The sequence below is a fragment of the Camelina sativa genome, chromosome 18, assembly GCF_000633955.1.
Source record: "Camelina sativa cultivar DH55 chromosome 18, Cs, whole genome shotgun sequence".
NCBI classification, from domain to species: domain Eukaryota; kingdom Viridiplantae; phylum Streptophyta; class Magnoliopsida; order Brassicales; family Brassicaceae; genus Camelina; species Camelina sativa.
The window spans coordinates 11,137,844-11,158,812 of NC_025702.1; the positions used below are offsets into that span (position 1 = coordinate 11,137,844).

Genomic DNA, 20,969 nt, shown 5'->3' on the forward strand with positions numbered 1-20,969 from the left:
ATTTTTTTTGTTACGTAGATTCATCTTTACATCTGTTTTTGTATTTGATTTGGGTGGTTATGTTGTTTTGTTGGATATTTTCAAGTATATCGCTGTTTATTTTTCAAAAATTGAGATAATCTTGTGTGTTTTTAATGTTTTTTTTTAAATTATAATGAGAAGTTAATATTTTGTAGTTAAAGTTGTTGTTTGGCTGTAGTTGTTAGTTTTGATTAATTTATTATTATTTGTTATTTTGTGGTTGGATTGTTATTTGGTTTTATATGTGGTTTTGGGTTAGAGTTTTTAATATTTTTCATATGTATTTAGTAAAATGTGGGAGTAGTTTTTTTTGTCAATGGTTTAGTGTTTGGAGTGAAAAAAGTTGTGGATTTTATTAAGAAAAGTAAATAAAATCAATAACTTACATTTCTTATTTTTAGGGCTATTTTTCTTTGTTTCAACCGTTGGGCCCAATTTTTCTGTAAGGCTTATAATGTGTTGGTCTATTGGGTCATTATTTGTATGTTATTGAGTTGGAAATGAATTTGTCCTTTTTCAAAATTCGATGTCCTCATGAACGGATAGGAGAAGAGCAATGTTTGCGATCTAGAGGACAATATGAGTATTGAACCTATTTCTTTGATGCTCGTAATCGTTTTTTCAGTCATCCCTTTCATATATCCATTATCTTTTTTTTTTGGGTTTGCGTATTTGGTTGATTTCTTGCTCGCTTCGCATCTGTAGGAGATATTTGGTTATCCCCTTGTTGATTTCATTAAACGTAAATGTGAATTTGTGTTCAAATTTTTTTATATGAAAATGTGTTGTCTTTCTTAGATTTCTTAATTAAGTTGTGAGTTGTTTTTGTGTTCTTAGTTGTATTTTTTTCCGCTTGTCCTCTGAGTGATTTTTTCGATTCGATGTGAGTTGTGTTTTGGGAAAAATTAATTTTCTTGTTTATCTTGCTGTTATTTTATACAGTCCATGTTGTTTTTTGTTGGCCCAGTTTTCATTTTCATATAATTTAGTTCTACGATTATCGATTGTGGCACTCATATTTCTGAATCTCTTTAGTTTACTAAAGGTGTGTGCATCTCTTACCTTCTTTGTCTTTGGTGATGGTTTTGTGAAGTGCTAACAAATAATGTTAATTGGTTTCTAGTTGTGTTTCCATGATCCTCTGAAAGTGTTGCTTGTGTTGCCTTGCTTTGATTTGGTTATTCTTTTTGATTTTGTATAGCCCAGTTTTTCTAACCTGAGTTTTTCTATGATGTAGTTGTCCCTGAAGGTAAAGACCTCTTTGCATATATCTATGTCCTGTTGGTCGTAATACTTGGAGACTTTTTTCTTGAGATGGATTGTAGGAAGTTTTTTCAACATATTTTGATCTTCTATGTTCTGATTTAGATGTCATGGTAAGCGGCGGACTTTAATTTTTTTTTTATATCTTTTGTTTACTTGCTATACTTTCAGGTTTGTTCCTTGTTTCTCTTGTTTTAATTCTTTTGGAGGCGTCGTTATTGTTTAAGAAGGAGAAAAACATAGATTTCTATTTCGAATTGCGGAATTGATTTAAGGTTGATAACATTGGTAAACCATATTGTTGTTCCTTAAGCTAAATGAAAAAGATAAACTTGAGCATTTGTTTTTAGTAGTAGCAGTGTGCGCATCTATTTTCCATGTCATTGACGGTGCAATAAATAGTTGGTCTGATTGCTGCCAATGTAGTGTAGTAGCATTGTAGGCTTTGTACATTGACTCTGTGTAACGGCTTTTTGATATCTTTCCAGCATTGGTCACCCTTTGCTTTGTTTTGTTTCCAGCCTAGCTTGTCGAGCCAAATTTTTCCTTCCGCTGCGTCACCCCTGCACAATTCCGTAAAGGTACATACCATTCTCATAACTACCTTCTGTCGTCTTCTTCAAGTGTTCCTGCCCTGTTTTTGTGTTGTTCTTTTGAAAATACGCTTGGATCCCTTTGATATAGTGAGCCTCAACATTTCCACTTGTAATGCATTTTTCCATGAAATCTTGGTATCTCGTTAGTGCTGCTAGTGGATTCATCGCCAGGGGCCTAAAGTTGATATTCTTGTAGACTCGGTGATCTTGGGCTGCCTTGGCTAGATGTGGTGATGCTTGTATAACATGTCTCACGGTTGTGCATGAAAGCTTAGCAACTTGAGAGATTGTATCTCCGAGGACGTCGTTTGGTAGTTCTTCAAGGGAACAGTGTGTGTTTTGCAGCATTTTTTGCAAGTTGTGTGTGATTTTTAGGTTCAGACTTTTTCCTACTGTTATTTATAGGCTGGAAGATATGCCGCGCTACGCGCGAATTAATTTTTAAAATTTATAAGACAATGCTAAAGTGTTAATAAATTTTTCTGTAGTTATTTTATTGGGTGATTTACTCAAGTGTTATCCAAATTAGGTAATATTACCAAAATCCAAAAAATAAGATTTTATTACTAGAATATTTCGGGTATTTTCAAAATACCCAGCGTGCCCTTGTTTTATGTTACCGGAAAATACGTTATTACAAAATGCCATTGCCACGTCATACCCCACGTCAGAAATCGCTGACGTGTAACCATAACTCAGCCGTAACGCGTTACAGATAAATGTTGCAGATGAGTTATGGAAAAAAACATTTGAGTAAGAGCGGACAGTTGAGTTATAGCATAACTCAACCAAGCGTTACGGTTGACTTATTAAAATATGGTTGAGTTATGTTATAACTCAACTGTCCTTACGGTTGACTTATTAAAATCTGGTTGAGTTATGCTATAACTCAACTGTCCTTATGGCAGAACAAAGGATCCAGGAAAGAAAGAAGAATATGTTTTCATATTATTGAGAAGACCCTAAACGATAACTCAGCCATAACTTTACCATAACTCAGCCGAACCGAACCGGAAAATATTTTTTCCATTATTTTCGGTTAATTACGGTTATATCCGGCTTGCTATCAGTTATATTAAGTTAATCGACTTAATTTGGATAACGTTTGGATTATTTATGGTTATATATTCATCTAACCGACCCATAACCGGAAATAACCGAAAAGTAATTTCAAAATTTTTTAAATTTTCAAATGTTTATCATATTAGTGTATCCAAATTACCACATTAAACCAAACACAATATAACCAAAACCAAATTGTTATATTAAAACCCATAATGTTGGAAATATGAACCCTAAACCTCAAACCCTAACCCTAACCCTAACCCCTAAATGTCATGTTTTGAATGTTTTACACATTTTGATTAGACGGTGTAAAAGTCAATCTTTGTCTATAATTATTACTTTTTATTGCTTATAATAATTGTAATATTCATTTTTCATTCTATATTTTAATTTTGAGTTATAATAATTTTAATTTACACATATTTCATAAGTCAGTTGTTTATGTCGATAACTCAGCCATATCTGTCAATTATTTGAGAAATATTTTATTAAAAAAAGAAAAATTTAAAAATTCAAATTCAAATTTTGAATTCTTTTTAAATAAAAAACCGCTAAAATCTCATTTATTACGCGTGTGGTTCTTAACAATAAACATAATTATTGTTTGCGTCTCCCCAACAACACTTTTTGTATTCTCGAGAGGGTATATAATAAATTAATATATCTGTTGCATAACGCAGCCATAACTTTACCATAACTCAGCCAACCCTCAAATTAGGATTACTAAATAACCGACCAAACCGAAACAAACAGGAAACTATTTTTTTCCATTATTTTCGGTTAATTACGGTTATATTCGGCTTGCTATCAGTTATATTAAGTTAATCTATCTAATTTGGATAACATTTGGGTTATTTATGGTTATATATTCATCTAACCGACCCATAACCGGAAATAACCGAAAAGTAATTTCAAAAAATTTTAAATTTTCAAATGGTTATCATATTAGTTAATCCAAATTAACACCTTAAACCAAACACAATATAACCAAACCAAACTGTTATATTAAAACCCATAATGTTGGAAATATGAACAATAAACCTCAAACCCTAACCCTAACCCTAACCCCTAAATGTCATGTTTTGAATGTTTTACACATTTTGATTAGACTGTGTAAAAATCAATCTTTGTCTATAATTATTACTTTTTATTGCTTATAATGATTGTAATATTCATTTTTTCATTCTATATTTTAATTTTGAGTTATAATAATTCTAATTTACAAATATTTCATAAGTCAACCGTTTATGTCAATAAATCAGCCATATCAGACAAATGTTTGAGACATACTTTTATTTCTTTTATTCACAATTCGAATTCAATTTTTTTAATTAATTTGAATAATATATTGTGAGATATAAATGAAAACTTGAAGCAACAAGAACCAAAGGTGTCTCACTTTAAAACCCTTCGTCATCACTATTCAACCAAAACTGTGAAAAAAGCATTAAGGTTGAAGAGTTTGCAAGAATCTGTGAATCAAAAGTGTTCTGTCCACATCAAGAATCTCCCCAATATCCTCAATTCGACAAGTTCAGCAAAGACTAACTGAGAATATGAAACGACACGAAGCTCACAAAAGAGAAGAATACAACTAGTTTAAATAAAATCAATCCAATCACACAACTCATATTGCTTCTCCAAAAACCCAATTGATAAAGAATAAAAGCACTTCCTGTATCACCAATTGACAATAAAAATCAAAACTTTAAGCAACAAGCATCAAAAGTGTCTCACTTTAAAACCCTTCTCAATCAAATTTGTGAATAAAAGGCATTAGGGTTGAATAGTTTACAAGTTCAGACCAAGAATCGTATAGTATTAGAGAGTAAACGAGAAATACTTGATCAATCATAGGCATTAATCCAATGGCTCTGGCACGCAGGAAACAACCGGGAAGGACAGGTTCCTACACAAGGATAATAAATTTGTTAATAGATATATAAAATGTTTGGTGCATACTATAAGAAAACAGGAAAATAAATTACACCTGCATGATGACTAATACATCAATTGGGTCATTGTCTTCACACAATGTGCGAGGAACAAAATCGTAGTTGTGAGGGTACACAACTGATGAGTACAGAATACGATCAACCTGAATGAGAGATAATGCAAATATATTATTGACTTTGCGGTAAGAAAACCATTATAATATATGACAATAACGATTGATCTTGATATATAACCAAACCTTGATGAGTCTTGTCTTTTTGTCAAGTTCATATTTGACCTTGCTTCCTTTTGTGATCTCCACAACCTAATCATCATCATCATCATCCAAAGACAAAATAATTCAGGAATCCATCACATAACAAGATTATCAAAACAGTAAAAAAAACTTACCACGTTGAAAATATGTGGAGCTCCAGGTCCTACATATAAATTATGAATTAGTCCCAAAATACAAAACACAAAAAGCATGCAAAAAAAACTGAATTAGATATGATTTTGTTTACCAATCTCAAGATCATGCCATGGATGTGCAGCTACAGAACGTCTTGACAAGGATGAGAGAATCCTCTCGTTAAGACGAGGAGCAGGTCGCTGCAGCTTCTNTACTTGATCAATCATAGGCATTAATCCAATGGCTCTGGCACGCAGGAAACAACCGGGAAGGACAGGTTCCTACACAAGGATAATAAATTTGTTAATAGATATATAAAATGTTTGGTGCATACTATAAGAAAACAGGAAAATAAATTACACCTGCATGATGACTAATACATCAATTGGGTCATTGTCTTCACACAATGTGCGAGGAACAAAATCGTAGTTGTGAGGGTACACAACTGATGAGTACAGAATACGATCAACCTGAATGAGAGATAATGCAAATATATTATTGACTTTGCGGTAAGAAAACCATTATAATATATGACAATAACGATTGATCTTGATATATAACCAAACCTTGATGAGTCTTGTCTTTTTGTCAAGTTCATATTTGACCTTGCTTCCTTTTGTGATCTCCACAACCTAATCATCATCATCATCATCCAAAGACAAAATAATTCAGGAATCCATCACATAACAAGATTATCAAAACAGTAAAAAAAACTTACCACGTTGAAAATATGTGGAGCTCCAGGTCCTACATATAAATTATGAATTAGTCCCAAAATACAAAACACAAAAAGCATGCAAAAAAAACTGAATTAGATATGATTTTGTTTACCAATCTCAAGATCATGCCATGGATGTGCAGCTACAGAACGTCTTGACAAGGATGAGAGAATCCTCTCGTTAAGACGAGGAGCAGGTCGCTGCAGCTTCTGGTCTTCGTTCCCTTCTTCACTCATCTGTTTTCAAAACGTTACGAATCAAAAACTCAAAATTGGGGCAGAGAGAGAAAGAGAGAGTATCAATCGAATCAAAAATACCAAATTTATTGCAGAATCATACCCCACAAGAGAAAAACAATCTTTTTAGAGCAGATTTAAGATCGATAATACCAAAATTAAGATATACATTTCTATTGATATAACGTATCGATAAATAAAAGATCTACGCCAAATCTGTTCAACTTTTTTTTTCTCTTTCTAAAGTCGATTGAGATTTGAAGCAATACCCAGTAGATTAAACATCAAAAAGCATCCAACTTTGACGATTTTTAGGAGAAAAAACGTACTTTTGGATCGAAACAGCCGAAGAACAAAGTCAAAAGAAACATTTAGTCATTCAAGAACAATGCCAACAAAATCAACGAGATAGGACGAGAGATGACGAGAGAGAGGTGTCTTTTTTTTTTGGGCTATGAACAAAGAAACTGTTTGTTTTCCTCTTTTGACCTAAACAAAAAAAAACAATTTTCCATTCTAAAAAAAAAACTGTTTAGTGACGTGGAAAATCGAAAATAATGTGTATTTTAACTTGCTGATGTGTATTTTTTTTTATATTTTTTTACTCAAAATCGAAAAACTAAATCCAAGGGGTAAATTGTAATTACACCCAGGGCACTAAACATTTAAGTAATTTTCAGGTTTTAATAACATATGAGTAATAAACCAACATTTGGATAACATTTGAGTAATTCATTCTATTTTATTTTGTAGATTTTTTTTTTCTGAACAATATCAAATGTAGTTTGAATATTTTCTTTTACTTTTGTTAATGATATTAGTTAGCTTGAATTGTTAATCTTGATGTCTATATTCAATCTAGATGTTAGTAAGAAAATATTCTTTATAAGCTTATATACAGAGTGAAGATATTTTTTTTCATGATAAGAAATGGCAGCAAATTCATGTTTTATTTTCTTTGGATAGTACTGTGAATGAATTAAAAGTATAAGTAACATAAATCATTATGATGAAATTTTAAAGTATGAAATCTTAACTTTGTACAATAAAACTATAATTTGTCGGCCTGAAATGCTATTATCTATCCTTCATGACAACAATTAGTCAGTAATACATGTTTTCATGCGATAATTTATAGCTAAGCGTGTTTGTTACTTGTCAATCATTTTCCATCAAAGTAAAAGTTGATTTGATTTTGTATCTAGAACTGGTAGAGCACACAAAAGATCATNATGTAGTTTGAATATTTTCTTTTACTTTTGTTAATGATATTAGTTAGCTTGAATTGTTAATCTTGATGTCTATATTCAATCTAGATGTTAGTAAGAAAATATTCTTTATAAGCTTATATACAGAGTGAAGATATTTTTTTTCATGATAAGAAATGGCAGCAAATTCATGTTTTATTTTCTTTGGATAGTACTGTGAATGAATTAAAAGTATAAGTAACATAAATCATTATGATGAAATTTTAAAGTATGAAATCTTAACTTTGTACAATAAAACTATAATTTGTCGGCCTGAAATGCTATTATCTATCCTTCATGACAACAATTAGTCAGTAATACATGTTTTCATGCGATAATTTATAGCTAAGCGTGTTTGTTACTTGTCAATCATTTTCCATCAAAGTAAAAGTTGATTTGATTTTGTATCTAGAACTGGTAGAGCACACAAAAGATCATGCGGCAGAATTCATGCTAATCACTTAAGCTTTTCCACTTACTATATGCAATGGATTATGGACACATACACACCCATATACATACCCATTTGCATTATTTGCATTGGAGGTGCAACAATCTAAGATAACTTTGGCCTCTACTTTAACTGAGTTTTCCGACCAAACTACTAACAGAACTTACAACACTTTCATTCTCTCCACTCTTGCACTAACGCACCACCTCCTCACATTCTTCGTCTTTTTATGTGACAAACGAATTGATCATCATCATCATAGACATCATGGTGTTGTATTTCCTCTTGTCAATGCATCTTCAAGCACTACAAGAAAATAATTTTATTAAGACGAAATATTTAGTCACAATTAAAATTATTTAGTCACAATATAAACATTGTTACGCATTTGTGACGTTTTTTAAATGGTTGCAGTACAATGGTCACAAATTTTTATTTGTAACAAAAACGTCCCAAGAGTTGCAACGAATATATTAGTAACCATTTTGGGATTCTTGAGAAATATGTATAGTGAGGATATATTATGTTCAATGTAGTATGTATATATGTTCTAATCATGCAATAGCAGGAAGTTTATAAAATATCTCATATACAAAAGTGTAAGTTCTATACCTTTGACAAAAATAAAAATTTAAAAATGATCAGATTTGTATTTAATTGCCATGACAGTCTTACAAGTTATATCAGAGTATTGAATAAGAGAATGTCTATTAGCCTAACCATAATTTGAGGCAGTTACGTTGTGGAAGCTTATCATTTATAACTTTCAAACTCTTTTGCAGTGACGTTTCTTTTTCTTAACTTCCTAAATGAAAAACGCAAACAAAAGTACAGAATATAATCAAATCATGATATGTAGTTCAATTATTTTAACCCCATATATAGATGAAGCACATTATTAATAAGAGTACATACGAACAGTTAAATAAACACAAAATGGTTTGACCAACGAAGGAAAAAGTGTTTGATCAGTATAGGAAAAGCCCAATAAAATCACTCTTCCTAATGTAAGTTGTACCTATGATTTAGCAATTAGAGGAGTCTTCGTATGTAGGTCTCTGGGTTTTTCTCCTCATCCAAAGCTTTTCACCTGCAAGAAATCAACAAATTTACTACAGATAAAAAGGTTTAGATAAGCAACATAAGTTATTATAGATTGGTTATATTCCACATGCGTCAGACTATATCCATATCAAACAAAGATAATACTAAACTTTAATATAAGTTCTCCAAATACAAAATTTATTATAAGTTCTTAAGAAAGAGCAGCTACTTCGTGTTTTTGGCTACGTAAGTGATTGATAAACCAAACTGAAACCATCAGTCAAGGTTTTTAAATCTGGGAAAAAAAAATCGGAAACCTAATCATCATAAAATAGATATATAAATCTATTGTGAGAATTTAATCTATTATAAAGGATAGGAAATATAAAGAAAATGAATCACCAATCCTAATTAACGTCCATGAGACCAGTTTCATCTCGGGATGAGTTAGACACTTACATTCCGGGATGAGTTGCACTTCCCCGGCCGAACAATATGTCATTATCACCAGGATTTGAAACGTTTAAGCCATAATCCTAATTAACGTCCATGAGACCAGTTTCATCTCTGGAACTTGCACATACCCGAAAAAAAAATGAAATAAGAAAGGGTGAAACCCTCAGATAGGATGTGAATTAAGTGATTGGAAGTAGAAGACAGGACGTTTCGTTTTTAAATGTGAAGAAGGAGGTGAGGTCGAACCTCCCTCGAAATCCTACATATATATATAGTCATAGAAAGCAACCTAAAATCTAACTGACGTGTCATATTAGGAGTCTCAAATAATTAGGGGTTTCAAAGAAATTTGGCCCAAAAAACAATACAAAATGGTTAGTGGGTAGTTTATAAAATTTGGCCTCATTAAATAAAAGGAGTAGCTGAGGTGGTAGCACTATAAATGAGAAAAGTGAACTTTATATATATAGATATCTTTTGTATTCATAATAGTATACAAATTAATCTTCTCTAACCAAAACATCTACGACTATGACTATGAACTATCATAGTACTATCTGGTAACAAAAAACGCAAGCTCTAGATCTTTCAATTCTCAAATTACTTTAAACTTACAAAAACCGTGAAAGAGATTTATAAAAGTTCGACACTTTGAGCGAGGACAGATAATAAAACGAAGTTTTCAGTCTTTGAGCTTAATCAGTCTCAACTCGACACTCCTAACGTACGTTATATATTACCCCTTTTAAAACCTCTATTTGCTTCTTTTTTTTGTTCGATTCGTACCGTTTTTTTCGTCAATATAGTTTACGTTTGTTACACTTTCCAAAGAAATAAAAATCAATTTAAACATACGATCAAAAAGCATGAAAGGAAATCTACAGTCAAGAAAGTATATATATGTATACAAATTTTAATATTTTTAAAAAAATATTAAGGGAAGTAAAATTAAGAGAAACATTAAGTCATGCTTCTTTCTTTTCTTTTCTTGTTTATATGCCTTATTACTCTGTGTCTCCTCCTTTAGAAATTCTCCTTGTGAAAAGAGAATCTGGTGCTTGTCTTGTGGGTGAAATCTAAAGCTAAATGCCTTAGTTCCTTTGTCAATGCTGGTGCTCCACAGTAGAACACTCCTGCACATTTGTTTTTCGTTAATTATCATGTCCCATGATATATCATCTCTATTTAATACTCCTACCATACACAATTCTGTGAAGATGTGAACTTACCAACTTTAGTGTTAGGATGATCCATGGCTATCCGTTTGTAAACATTTCTCCAATTAGGTTTAGCAAAATGGGACATAACTCTTGTTCCAGAGACAATGTCGACGCCGTTCTTTGCATGGTTTAGTGATTGAAGCATATGTATAAGTGCGGAACGAGCGTCTCCTTCTTCGTAGACACTTGTACAATAATTATGCAACTCAATGACACGGTTGGTATCTCGTTCCGCTACTTCGTTCATTATGTTCTTGAACCAATCAAAAGAGCCTTGCTCACGCGTAACCCAGTAGAAGTAGGCTCTACGCGTCCTGAAACTCTCTTTCTTGTTACGTTGTGGTTCGCTTGTTCCGTTCTCCATTCGGTTAAGTTGGGCTTGTTCCTTGGCTTTGATGTTGTTGACAATGTCTTTGACGATACTGATCATCGGTGTGGCTCCAATCCCGAGACCAACAAGTAGAACCACCTCGTATTTCTTGTAGTCTTGTGCTGGTGCACCGTAAGGACCATCGATCAAGACTTTCGGGAAGCTGTGCATGCAAAGTCATTGCTATTAGAAAATGTCACAATTCTATGATATATTGCTCAACAAGAGACTAATTAACGTAGATAGCACACCCAATATAAATAAATAAAAAGCGACGACTAATTAGTTGGAAAGAAATTGTTTAATTAGTTCTCCCTATATATAAAGAAATAAAAAAAAATCTGGTCTTAGCCAAATATTAGTTTTTTGTTTTAAGTTTTACAATTTTCTTTCAGAACATCAACATCTTAGAAATCCAATATATCATATTCGACGTTAGTTGGATCAAATAATGTATTTGACAATTTTAAATTACGTACGGCACAATATTAGATCTTTCTAGTTAATGCCATGTTCATCTCCTCTTGTGACTTTTCTTTGTCCTACACTCCTACTATATACGAAAATTTCGTAGCACCGAAAGAAAACACTTAAAAACAAAAAGAAGAATTTCAAACTGGAATTCTTAAATGAATAGAACAGTAATCATATGCTTATCCAAACAAATAATTTTAGCATGTGACACTCAAAACCAAAACTAAGTAGAATATAATCATGCCTAACTAACCATATTAAAACCGGCATGTGAAGAACCAAAACTAACTAAGAGTATTTATGCAAGTATATTCGTACACCTGGATCTGTACATATCTACATGACAACATGTGATGTGCCCCCAAAACCAAGATAGGAAACTACGTAGACCATTTAAAAAGTCAGCATCATTTTAACATTTTTCTTGATAAAAAGGAACTTGATAAAGACATAAAGTAAATAAACCATATCGGCAATATAATTGACGTGATGCGAAATATTTATAAAACAAATGTAGAATGTTGACCTAGCACAATTTGTTTTTAAGGAAAAGGTTGAGAAATAGTAAGATATTGCAACCCAAAGATTTACGCGGTCACAAAACCCACATGGATAAGCAAAAAACACATCGTGCTTGCATGATATAACCAAATAATGCGTCTCAATCAAATCACCTAAAGATAAAATAGTGATATTTTTGTTAGGTACATAGTTTTTATTCTAGTTGAGGTCTCCCACCACTTATTTTAATGAATTAGGTACATTGTTTGAATTTGTTACCACTTATTCCTAAGTGGATATCACGTATTCACGATTCATGATTCATCCTCTAAAAAAAAACCTTCTAGAACCTATCCTCTCTCTAGCATGATTTAGTCATTTACGTGTAGGATTATGATAACGCATGGGATCACATTTTTCAAGATATAGTGGTTGAGATTATTACTTACTCGGGATTGTTTGCACCGTGCATCATGTCGGCTCTGAGTAGACCACTAACTCCTGCTGGAGGTGGCTTACACACCTGAGAACAACACACAAACCAAACCATTCATATCAATCTCTTTAAATTAAAAAAGATTGGTTAGTTAGAGACTTTATAGTAATAACAACCTCAGAGAAGACTCCTTTGAGTGCCCTTGTCCAATCGCCAAGAACTCTAATGTGAACACTTAGGTAGTCATCTTGTGGTGCAGCGGTGATTGAAAATGGATGCCTGAATCGGATCAAATACTTATTAGACAAGGAAGCATTGTAAAAAAATATGAAGTTATTGGTTTGGTTAGTACCATTCAAATGGAGATACAGCAGCACAGTTAACAAACATGTATTGACCACTCTTGTATTTGAAGTTTTGAGGCCTTGACAAGTGTATTGCCAATACGTTTCCTGGATAAACAGCTACTTTCCTAATTGTCACCGCCTTGATGCTCGACCTGAACGCTCTTATCAACCTTTCACACGCATATAGAACCACTGGTACCACCAAATACATCCAGGTCGTTTTGTTGTGCCAGTCTCTTGTGAGATACAAGTAGTATCCATGGGCAACAAGAAGAATGTAGACTATGACGAACAAATGATGAGTGTACCAGAAGGCATTGAAGCTAGCTAGTTTCTTTAATGGTCCTGGAAGATAGTTTAGCTTCCCTCTTCTGAACCACGGTGTAGCTAGTGTGAAAGCAATTGCCATTAACAGAACCATCACAAGTCCTGTTATACCTTCAATAGAGTTTACAAAATGCCAGTAGCTCTTTGGTTGCTCATCCCCAAAAAACTCTCTTAAAGGCCTATATGCATCTGGAGTTGCTTCCAGTAGCCGTGGGAAGTCACACCCCAAATGTGCCCCAGCATGCAACGTTACTCCAATTATAATCCCCACCGCTATAACCTTTAAAGTTTTAAGCATTGGTTTTATTATTATAAGAAATTTAAAACAGAAAAGGTTTTAATTTATAGGATATGTTTGTTTACCTTGTGGAAGTTGAGATTGTCATCAAATGGGACAACAACACCCAACCTGGTCTTATTCCTAAGCCATGTGATGGTGTTTCTGCAAACAGGTAAGAGAATCAAAGCCATGTTCAGCTTTACTGTTTCTGCCGCACCTTTAGCTACGCAAACACAAACCCCCATCACTGGATACACAGGGCTATGCTGATACTGTATGTATTTGTAGATAAAGAGGATAGCCATAACCGTGAACCATAACGCTATAACCCAACATCTTTGCCAGTTGTCTAACACAAAGAATCTAAGACCACGGTACCATCTCTTCAAAGGATTGCGGTTAAACGTTGGCTTAAGCCTCTGACTCATCATATGACTCAGATTCTTTCTCTCCCCAGTACTTGTTATCACAGACTGTGTCGCCGCTTGCAAAAGCAGAGTCTCAAGACTCTCCAACTGTTTCAAGATTCACCATAAAGTTATTTCATACTCCATCCATTAATCATAATATGGTCAAAATCAAGCTTACCACTTACCATGATGTATCCTATATTGTCTGGATCTAGCTCTTCCATGATCAATGCTGCATATTCATCTGCTCTCTTCTGGATTGTAGATAGATTATTCGCAGAAGCACTAAGACTTATAATCTGTGAAACACAGAGAGTTAAGATTGAAGCAGAGCCAACACGACCAAAAACAGAGTTAACAGTGAAAACAGAGGAGAGGTAACTCTATATTATACCTCTCTAACTTCGTCTTCAGTAAGTCTACCATCAGCATCTTTATCCACCCTGCATTGTCATCACTGCAAGATTCACATTCCAGAGAAGAGAAACCAAAAAAGAAACAAAAGAAATGAAAACTATACATGTCAAAGAATGTTTTAAGGCGAGAATCAAAGCTTTGATCATTAATCTGTTCCCAAAACTCCTTAAGTTGATCACCATCGATCACTTCTCCTGTTATATTCCTTCGTCTAGCCAATGCATCAAACAGTTCCAACGCAAAATCCTTCGAAGTCATCCCTAGAACATTATCAAAACAAACATTCAAAATCAAATCTCAAAAAGGTTAATAACATTTTCAATGCTTAGATCAGTCTTAAGTATTTTACCAATGCATTCTCCGAACTTTGTACGAAGAAGTAGTCCACCAGTAGTAGCAGTGATCTGATTAAACCGCTTCTCCACGGCACTCCAACCCGCGCCACCATCGGTCTTACTAATAAACTTAAGCCCTTTCAACGCTTGAGCCGCGGCGGATTTAGTCCGGTCTAACTTAGCTGGTCGAGGTGGCTTTCTACCACCGACACCACCGCCACCACCAGAGACAGAAGTCAAACGTTTAAGCTCGTGAGAAACAGAGGCTAAACGTTTCACAACCGTCGTTTTCTTCTCGAGACGGTTACGTTTAAGCAACGTGAGCTCAGGACTCTCTTCAACGCTAGATCCACCTTCCATTTTCAAACTGTGTACAGAGACTCTGTCGTCCTGTACATCTACCGTGAGGTCCACGTATGGTGCCGTACGTGTTCTCTGACTGTTCTCCGCCGCGAATCTTGAGTTCGTATTAGTCGCTGGTTTTTTATTGATCGGTGGTAGTTGACCACCACCGCTCATTGGACCGCTGTTTCCGGATTCTGCATCGGAGTAATATCCTCCTCCTGATACTTCAAAGCTCACTCTCTGCATTCTTTAAAACACTTCTACCTGAGAAAAATATATCAAACAAGAAACTGAACACAATGATGAATTTTGTGGTTTTCAATTTTGTTCTCTGAAGATTTATGGAAATCTCTCTCTTTCTAATTTAGAGGAAATTTTGTAAACGTAGACAGAAACATTTTCCCGAGAAAAATGAGATAATTTTTTTCCGGGAAAACTCTTTGAAAGCTTCTCAGAGAAAGTAAGTAATTTGAGAAGAGAATGAGAAAATGTGGATTTATAGAAATAGTGGAGGAGGACTGAGAGAAGAGAGACGTGGTCGGACTTGCCCCACCAAATTTGTCATCTGTGATGCAAAAATATATTAACCAAAAAAACAAAACAAAATGATTGATTGGGGTGTAACGTGCATTCGTAATGCAATACATTTAATAAAAACAAAGTATTTATATATAACAAAGTTGAGTTTTTTTTGCTCTATTTGATTCTTAAGAAATAAAACAATAGTCCACGGGTTTTTAACAAGTCCATAAACCATAGCGAATGAATGTTTTGGAACTTGTTTGAAAGAAGATTATAAAGTTGGCAGTCTAAAAGAATTATGTAATTATTATATTTGGTTTTGACCATTTGAAAACAATTCAAAAAAAACAAATTGCATTTTAAAAGAAAACACTAGCCCATAGAAACATGTAGGATCCATTCTCATTTTTTATAACTAAATCTGGATGGATCATACACATAGTATCGCTACATTCAAAACCATAGCTGTGAATTTTTAGCAACGAAAAGTTCAAACATGTGTTTCATTAATACAACCATGTCTTAGAGATGAATAATTTCATGAGAACACCTATATTATAGCGGAATGCAAGAAGGAGCTGGTCAAAGGTTTGGACAAATCGCAGTTCATCCCATTTTGCCTGCTTCTAATTGATGACCGGCTATATTATATAGCTCTAAGTCTTTTCATTCATTGGAATTTTGGTATTTCGGTTCAGTTCCATATTATAACTAAAAAACCTTGATCTCTTTTTTTTTTTTTTTAATAATCGGTACTAATTATATTAAGTAAGGCTGAACTGATTGTTTTACCTAAGTCTAAAACTCGAATCTTAGATTTATATAGTGAATACATTATGGATGTTTTGGTTTCTAAAATCGCGTTTTGAATTAGGACCGATTGGTAAGTACTCATTTCAGGTATTCCATTTGCAAGGCAGCTTGACTCGTCATAATTGGCTATAAATTTTAATCAAACCGTTAGATTTTCTTCCAATCACCTGGAAATGAAAGAAAATATATTCCTCTATTTTGTGTCAAAATTTGAGAAAGATATAACAGTAGCAATTTTTTCATTTAAGATCAAATTTCAGAAGTTTTTACGCGATCATGCATCTTCAATTATGCAAAGCAAAATGATCCAAAAACTCTTATTTTGCTCTAAAAAGTCTGAAGCCATGTTAAGAGGGAATGAAAGTTCTGGAGGATTTTGAGTTTTTATTAAAATCATCTGTTATTCAACTTATGATTTTAAAATCACTTCCCAAATGCAATGTTATTCAATTTGGAATTTCTAGAAAATCATTTAAAATCCCTCACAATATCTTGTTATTCAATTAATAATTTGTCAAAATCATATAAAAGCAATTGTTATTCAAATTATAACCTTTTTTAAATAGAAAATCAAAACACAGATTTTAGGAGACTTTGGATACATTTTTACATGAGAAATCCAATAGAAAAAATCACAACTTAGGAGGTGCTATTTTGAAAGATTTGTTTTTTTGAAAAATGTCGTCAGAATTTTCTCAGTTCATCCCTCTTGAAACAAAAACAAGGGTTTCAATGAGAAAAGTGACTTGATATCCAAAGAAAAACATATTCTGTAGTGGATGTCGATGACGTTTTCACAAATGATATCCAAAGAAAAACATATTATGTAGTGAATGTGATGCTACATACGTACGTTTCTTCAGATCCTCTGCAAATACATCCCTGCAATTGAGCTCAATGATTTTTCTACAGAGACTATACTTTTTTAAAAACAAGCCCCATTTCTTTTAAAAAAAAAAAAATTCAATCGTATCACCCACGATTTTTCTTCTCATCACTCTGAACCAGAGATAGAGAGAGAGATGCAATCGCTGCATGAGAAGGCATCAGTATTGAGCGGCGTCAATCAGGCTGAGGCCTTCGCTATCGATAAATCCAATCTGTTCGAAAAGCTCGGTCTCCAGACCTTCATCAATCTCTCCACCAATTTCTACACCAGGTTCTTTCAATTCCCTTTTCTGTTTCCTCTAGGTTATTTATTATAAACCTCATAACCTTCAATTGTTACAGCTCAGTCCTTTCCATTTAATCTGGGTTTAGCCTAGGAGACTGTGGTTAAAAGTGTGACTTTTTTAATTTTTTTCAAGTGATTCAAGTCCAGTATCTGCTTGTTCAAATGAGAGAAATTGGGATTTTTGGCAATTGCAGATTTGGGAGGTTTATTGGCTGCTCTTTTTTTTTTGAATAAATGCTAAATTATATTCAAAAGAAATAAAAGTTATACAAAATTTGTGTTTGACTTTTTGAGGACAATTTTAAAGAACCCAAAACAGAGCAATTATACAAAACAGAGCATTAAACTCGATAGAGAGTTGCAGCAAGCCAAGATTGAAGAAGATGGCCCCCTCCAATGGTACTGAGTCTGTTGCGGACGTTTTTATCAAGTAGTTGAACCAGCGTTGCCTCCTGAACCGGTGTCTCCCCATGACGTCGAGCGTTGCGCTCCCTCCATAGAGTGGATCGTATTCTGGAAAGTGTAGCCCAAGAGAAACTTGGTTGTCTTGTCCAGGTCAGTGCCAGTGAGTAGGGAGATAATTTCAGACCAACTTGCAGTGAATCTGTCCCTGAGGAGACCCTCAGTTAGTTTCTTCTACACTTCTTGGGTGAAAGGGCACATGAAGAACATATGCTCTCTCGTTTCCAGCGGATGCTTACAAAAAACACAGGTCGCATTTGTATTTTGATTCCATACCCTCAGTCTGTCTCCTGTGGATAATCTGTTTTTCATTGCTAACCAGGTAATGAAAGCAAATTTCGGCGTCGCCAATGAGAACCAGATGGCTTTATGATTCGCCATTACCGGTTTGGCTACACGTATTTGGGACCAGGTGTCCTTTGTCAGGAACCTGTTGCGGTAAAGATCATTCTTCCCTTTCCAGAGTGCCACATCGTGTTGATCCTGGACACAGGCAAGCTGACATTTCCGAAGTTCTTCTTCAACAAGGTTCAGGAGCGGTTGTCTGTGGTTTCTGCGCCTAGTGGAGACCATTGCAGTTGCCACCGTGCTCGACAGCGGGAATCCTAGATCGATAGGACCCCTGTTCTCAAGTTTATCATATAGTCGACCCAAGGAGCTCCAGTCATCAAACCAAAAGGAGGTAAAGCAGCCATTTCTCACCTCAACACGGTGAAACTGTTTTGCAATGTTTCGATACTTGAGGAGTTTTCTCCAAATCCAAGACCCCATGTATGTGTTAATTTTTTCAGACCATAATGAACCCAAACGGATGAGGTATCGTTTCATCCAGTTAACCCATAAAGAATCTTTTGCAGATAGTATCCTCCAAAGCAACTTTAGAGTACTGACTTTGTTTGCCTCCTCTATAGAGCGGAGGCCTAATCCACCTTCATGCTTTGGTAGACAAACATCAACCCATGCAACTTTAGCCTTTCTTGAACTTAGAGAGGGTCCAGACCATATTGATTGCTTTAGCCTTTATTGGCTGCTTTTGACCAGTATTTTACCTTTCTCTACTAGTGAACTCTCAAGATTTTTGACAGTAGAAGTTCTATTTATGGACCTTTGTTGTTCTTAAGGGTTAAGGGATATCTTATTGATTCTTGGTTTTTGAAATGGAGGGTTTTTGAAACATAGACTACAGAGACAATACTTTGAAAATACTCTCTGAAAATTTCTTGCAAATCTGATGGGAGTTTTGTATATTTTAATTCACAAGCTTGCATTCTGTAGTGACAATCCTCTCACCAAAATAAAAGATGGACTTGATTCTCTCTGCAACATCATTTGTGGTATTGTCATCAACATCTCAATTTCTTACGAATCTGCAATTATAATAAAAAAAAGAGGAAGAAGGCATAAGCGATATTTTCTATTTTGGTTTTAAAATCTCTTAAAATCACCCAATATATTCTTTTAAAATCTCAGCAAATCACAAAATATTTTTCCTTTTTTTAAATTGAAAAACTAACAACTCCACCAAAGTATCCTAAAACTATCCAAATCTAAATTTTTTTAAATCCCATCAAATTCTTCAAAATCCCATTTGAATACACCCCTCTAAGTCTCAATTAAAAAAAATATTTCACTATGTATAGATAAGATTTCATTCCCATCTAATCCACAATATATAGTATCACCACAATTAATATATTTTCACTATTGTACAAAATTTTATCATTATCAGTATTGCGATATTTGTCAGTCGTATTTTTATCACCATAGTTACACTATATGCGTAAGATATTTTTGTGTATTGTGCTCTCGGTTTCATAGTTAAAAAAATACTTGAAATTACATGAATCCTTTCAAAATATTTAGGGATATGGAGGTTTTCGTAATGTTTACACCATTAATTGAAAAGGTTTAAAATTTTAATGCTAAATCTATATAGTCTTTTTAAACGAGAAATTTTATTTTTAGTTGTGAAAGATCAAAAGATGAAGTCATGACTAGGATTACTATCATTTTTCACCTTTCACGAGTCACACACATATGATTTTTTTTTTGTGCTCTAATATCGATTTTTGTTTACACTGAGATTATTGATTTAACTGTTGATTTTTACCTCGCAGTCAACTGAACGAAGGTCTGTAGTACATGCTGGCCTCTCTCCGTGTATAACCCAAGAGATGAATGACAAACTTACCTGCTCCCCTACCAGTACTGAAATCAAGAACGCATGCTCTGCGATTCATGCAGACAAGGCCCCAGGACCAGATGGCTTCTCAGCCAGTTTCTTCCAGTCTAATTGGGAGACAGTAGGGACCCAAATTGTCACTGAAGTCCAGGGTTTCTTTAACTCCGGCTCCCTGCCAAGGAAGATTAATCACACACATGTGAGGCTTATACCAAAGATCCCGAACCCACAAAAAGTTGCTGATTACAGACATATTGCTTTGTGTTCTGTGTACTACAAGATCATCTCAAAGATCCTGTCCATGAGATTACAACCGGTACTCCACACCTGCATATCAGAAACCCAGTCAGCTTTTGTCCCCCAAAGATCCATTTCGGATAATGTACTGATAACACACGAAACATTACATTACCTTAAGCCGTCTGCGGCTACAAAACGATGCTTTATGGCTGTCAAAACTGACATGAGTAAAGCCTATGATAGGCTAGAATGGGACTTTATCCAGTTAGCTCTCGAACGAATGGGATTCCATCCCCAATGGATTCACTGGATCATGCAATGTGTTAGTACAGTGTCCTATTCATACCTTCTTAATGGAAGCTCAAAAGGAACTGTCATACCGGGAAGGGGTATCAGGCAGGGTGACCCGCTATCACCCTACCTGTTTATCATTTGCAGTGAAGTTCTATCGGGCCTGTGAACTAAAGCACAACAACAGGGTAGCCTCGTAGGTATCAGAGTAGCAAAAGGCAGCCCAAGGATCAACCACCTCCTCTTTGCTGATGACACTATGTTCTTTTGTCGCTCTGATAAAAAAAACTGCTCCAAGCTACTCCACATCCTGAAACAATATGAAAGAGCATCAGGTCAACAAATCAATAACTCCAAATCGTCTATTACTTTCTCCAC

The 20,969-nt window shown here is 34.3% G+C and overlaps 2 protein-coding genes and 1 long non-coding RNA gene across 3 annotated transcripts; all 3 read right to left on the bottom strand.

Moving 5' to 3' along the window:
- LOC104761098 (inorganic pyrophosphatase-like) lies at positions 4,501-6,247 on the bottom strand. The gene is made up of 9 exons (XM_019240070.1): positions 6,124-6,247; positions 6,011-6,039; positions 5,859-5,924; positions 5,655-5,762; positions 5,405-5,573; positions 5,292-5,320; positions 5,140-5,205; positions 4,936-5,043; positions 4,501-4,854 (listed from the first exon to the last, which is right to left on the bottom strand). The coding sequence occupies exons 1-9, from the start codon at positions 6,245-6,247 to the stop codon at positions 4,696-4,698; spliced, it is 858 nt and encodes a 285-aa protein (XP_019095615.1). The 3' UTR covers positions 4,501-4,695.
- LOC104761099 lies at positions 7,849-9,665 on the bottom strand. Its single transcript, XR_002036459.1, has 3 exons — positions 9,449-9,665; positions 8,964-9,035; positions 7,849-8,251 (listed from the first exon to the last, which is right to left on the bottom strand). It is a non-coding gene; the product is annotated as an uncharacterized LOC104761099 (long non-coding RNA).
- On the bottom strand, positions 10,276-15,372 carry LOC104761100 (respiratory burst oxidase homolog protein C-like). Its single transcript, XM_010484133.1, has 10 exons — positions 14,577-15,372; positions 14,331-14,487; positions 14,205-14,253; positions 13,996-14,109; positions 13,484-13,915; positions 12,799-13,400; positions 12,623-12,725; positions 12,460-12,533; positions 10,675-11,198; positions 10,276-10,578 (listed from the first exon to the last, which is right to left on the bottom strand). Exons 1-10 carry the CDS (start codon positions 15,151-15,153, stop codon positions 10,469-10,471), a joined length of 2,742 nt encoding a protein of 913 aa, XP_010482435.1. The 5' UTR covers positions 15,154-15,372; the 3' UTR covers positions 10,276-10,468.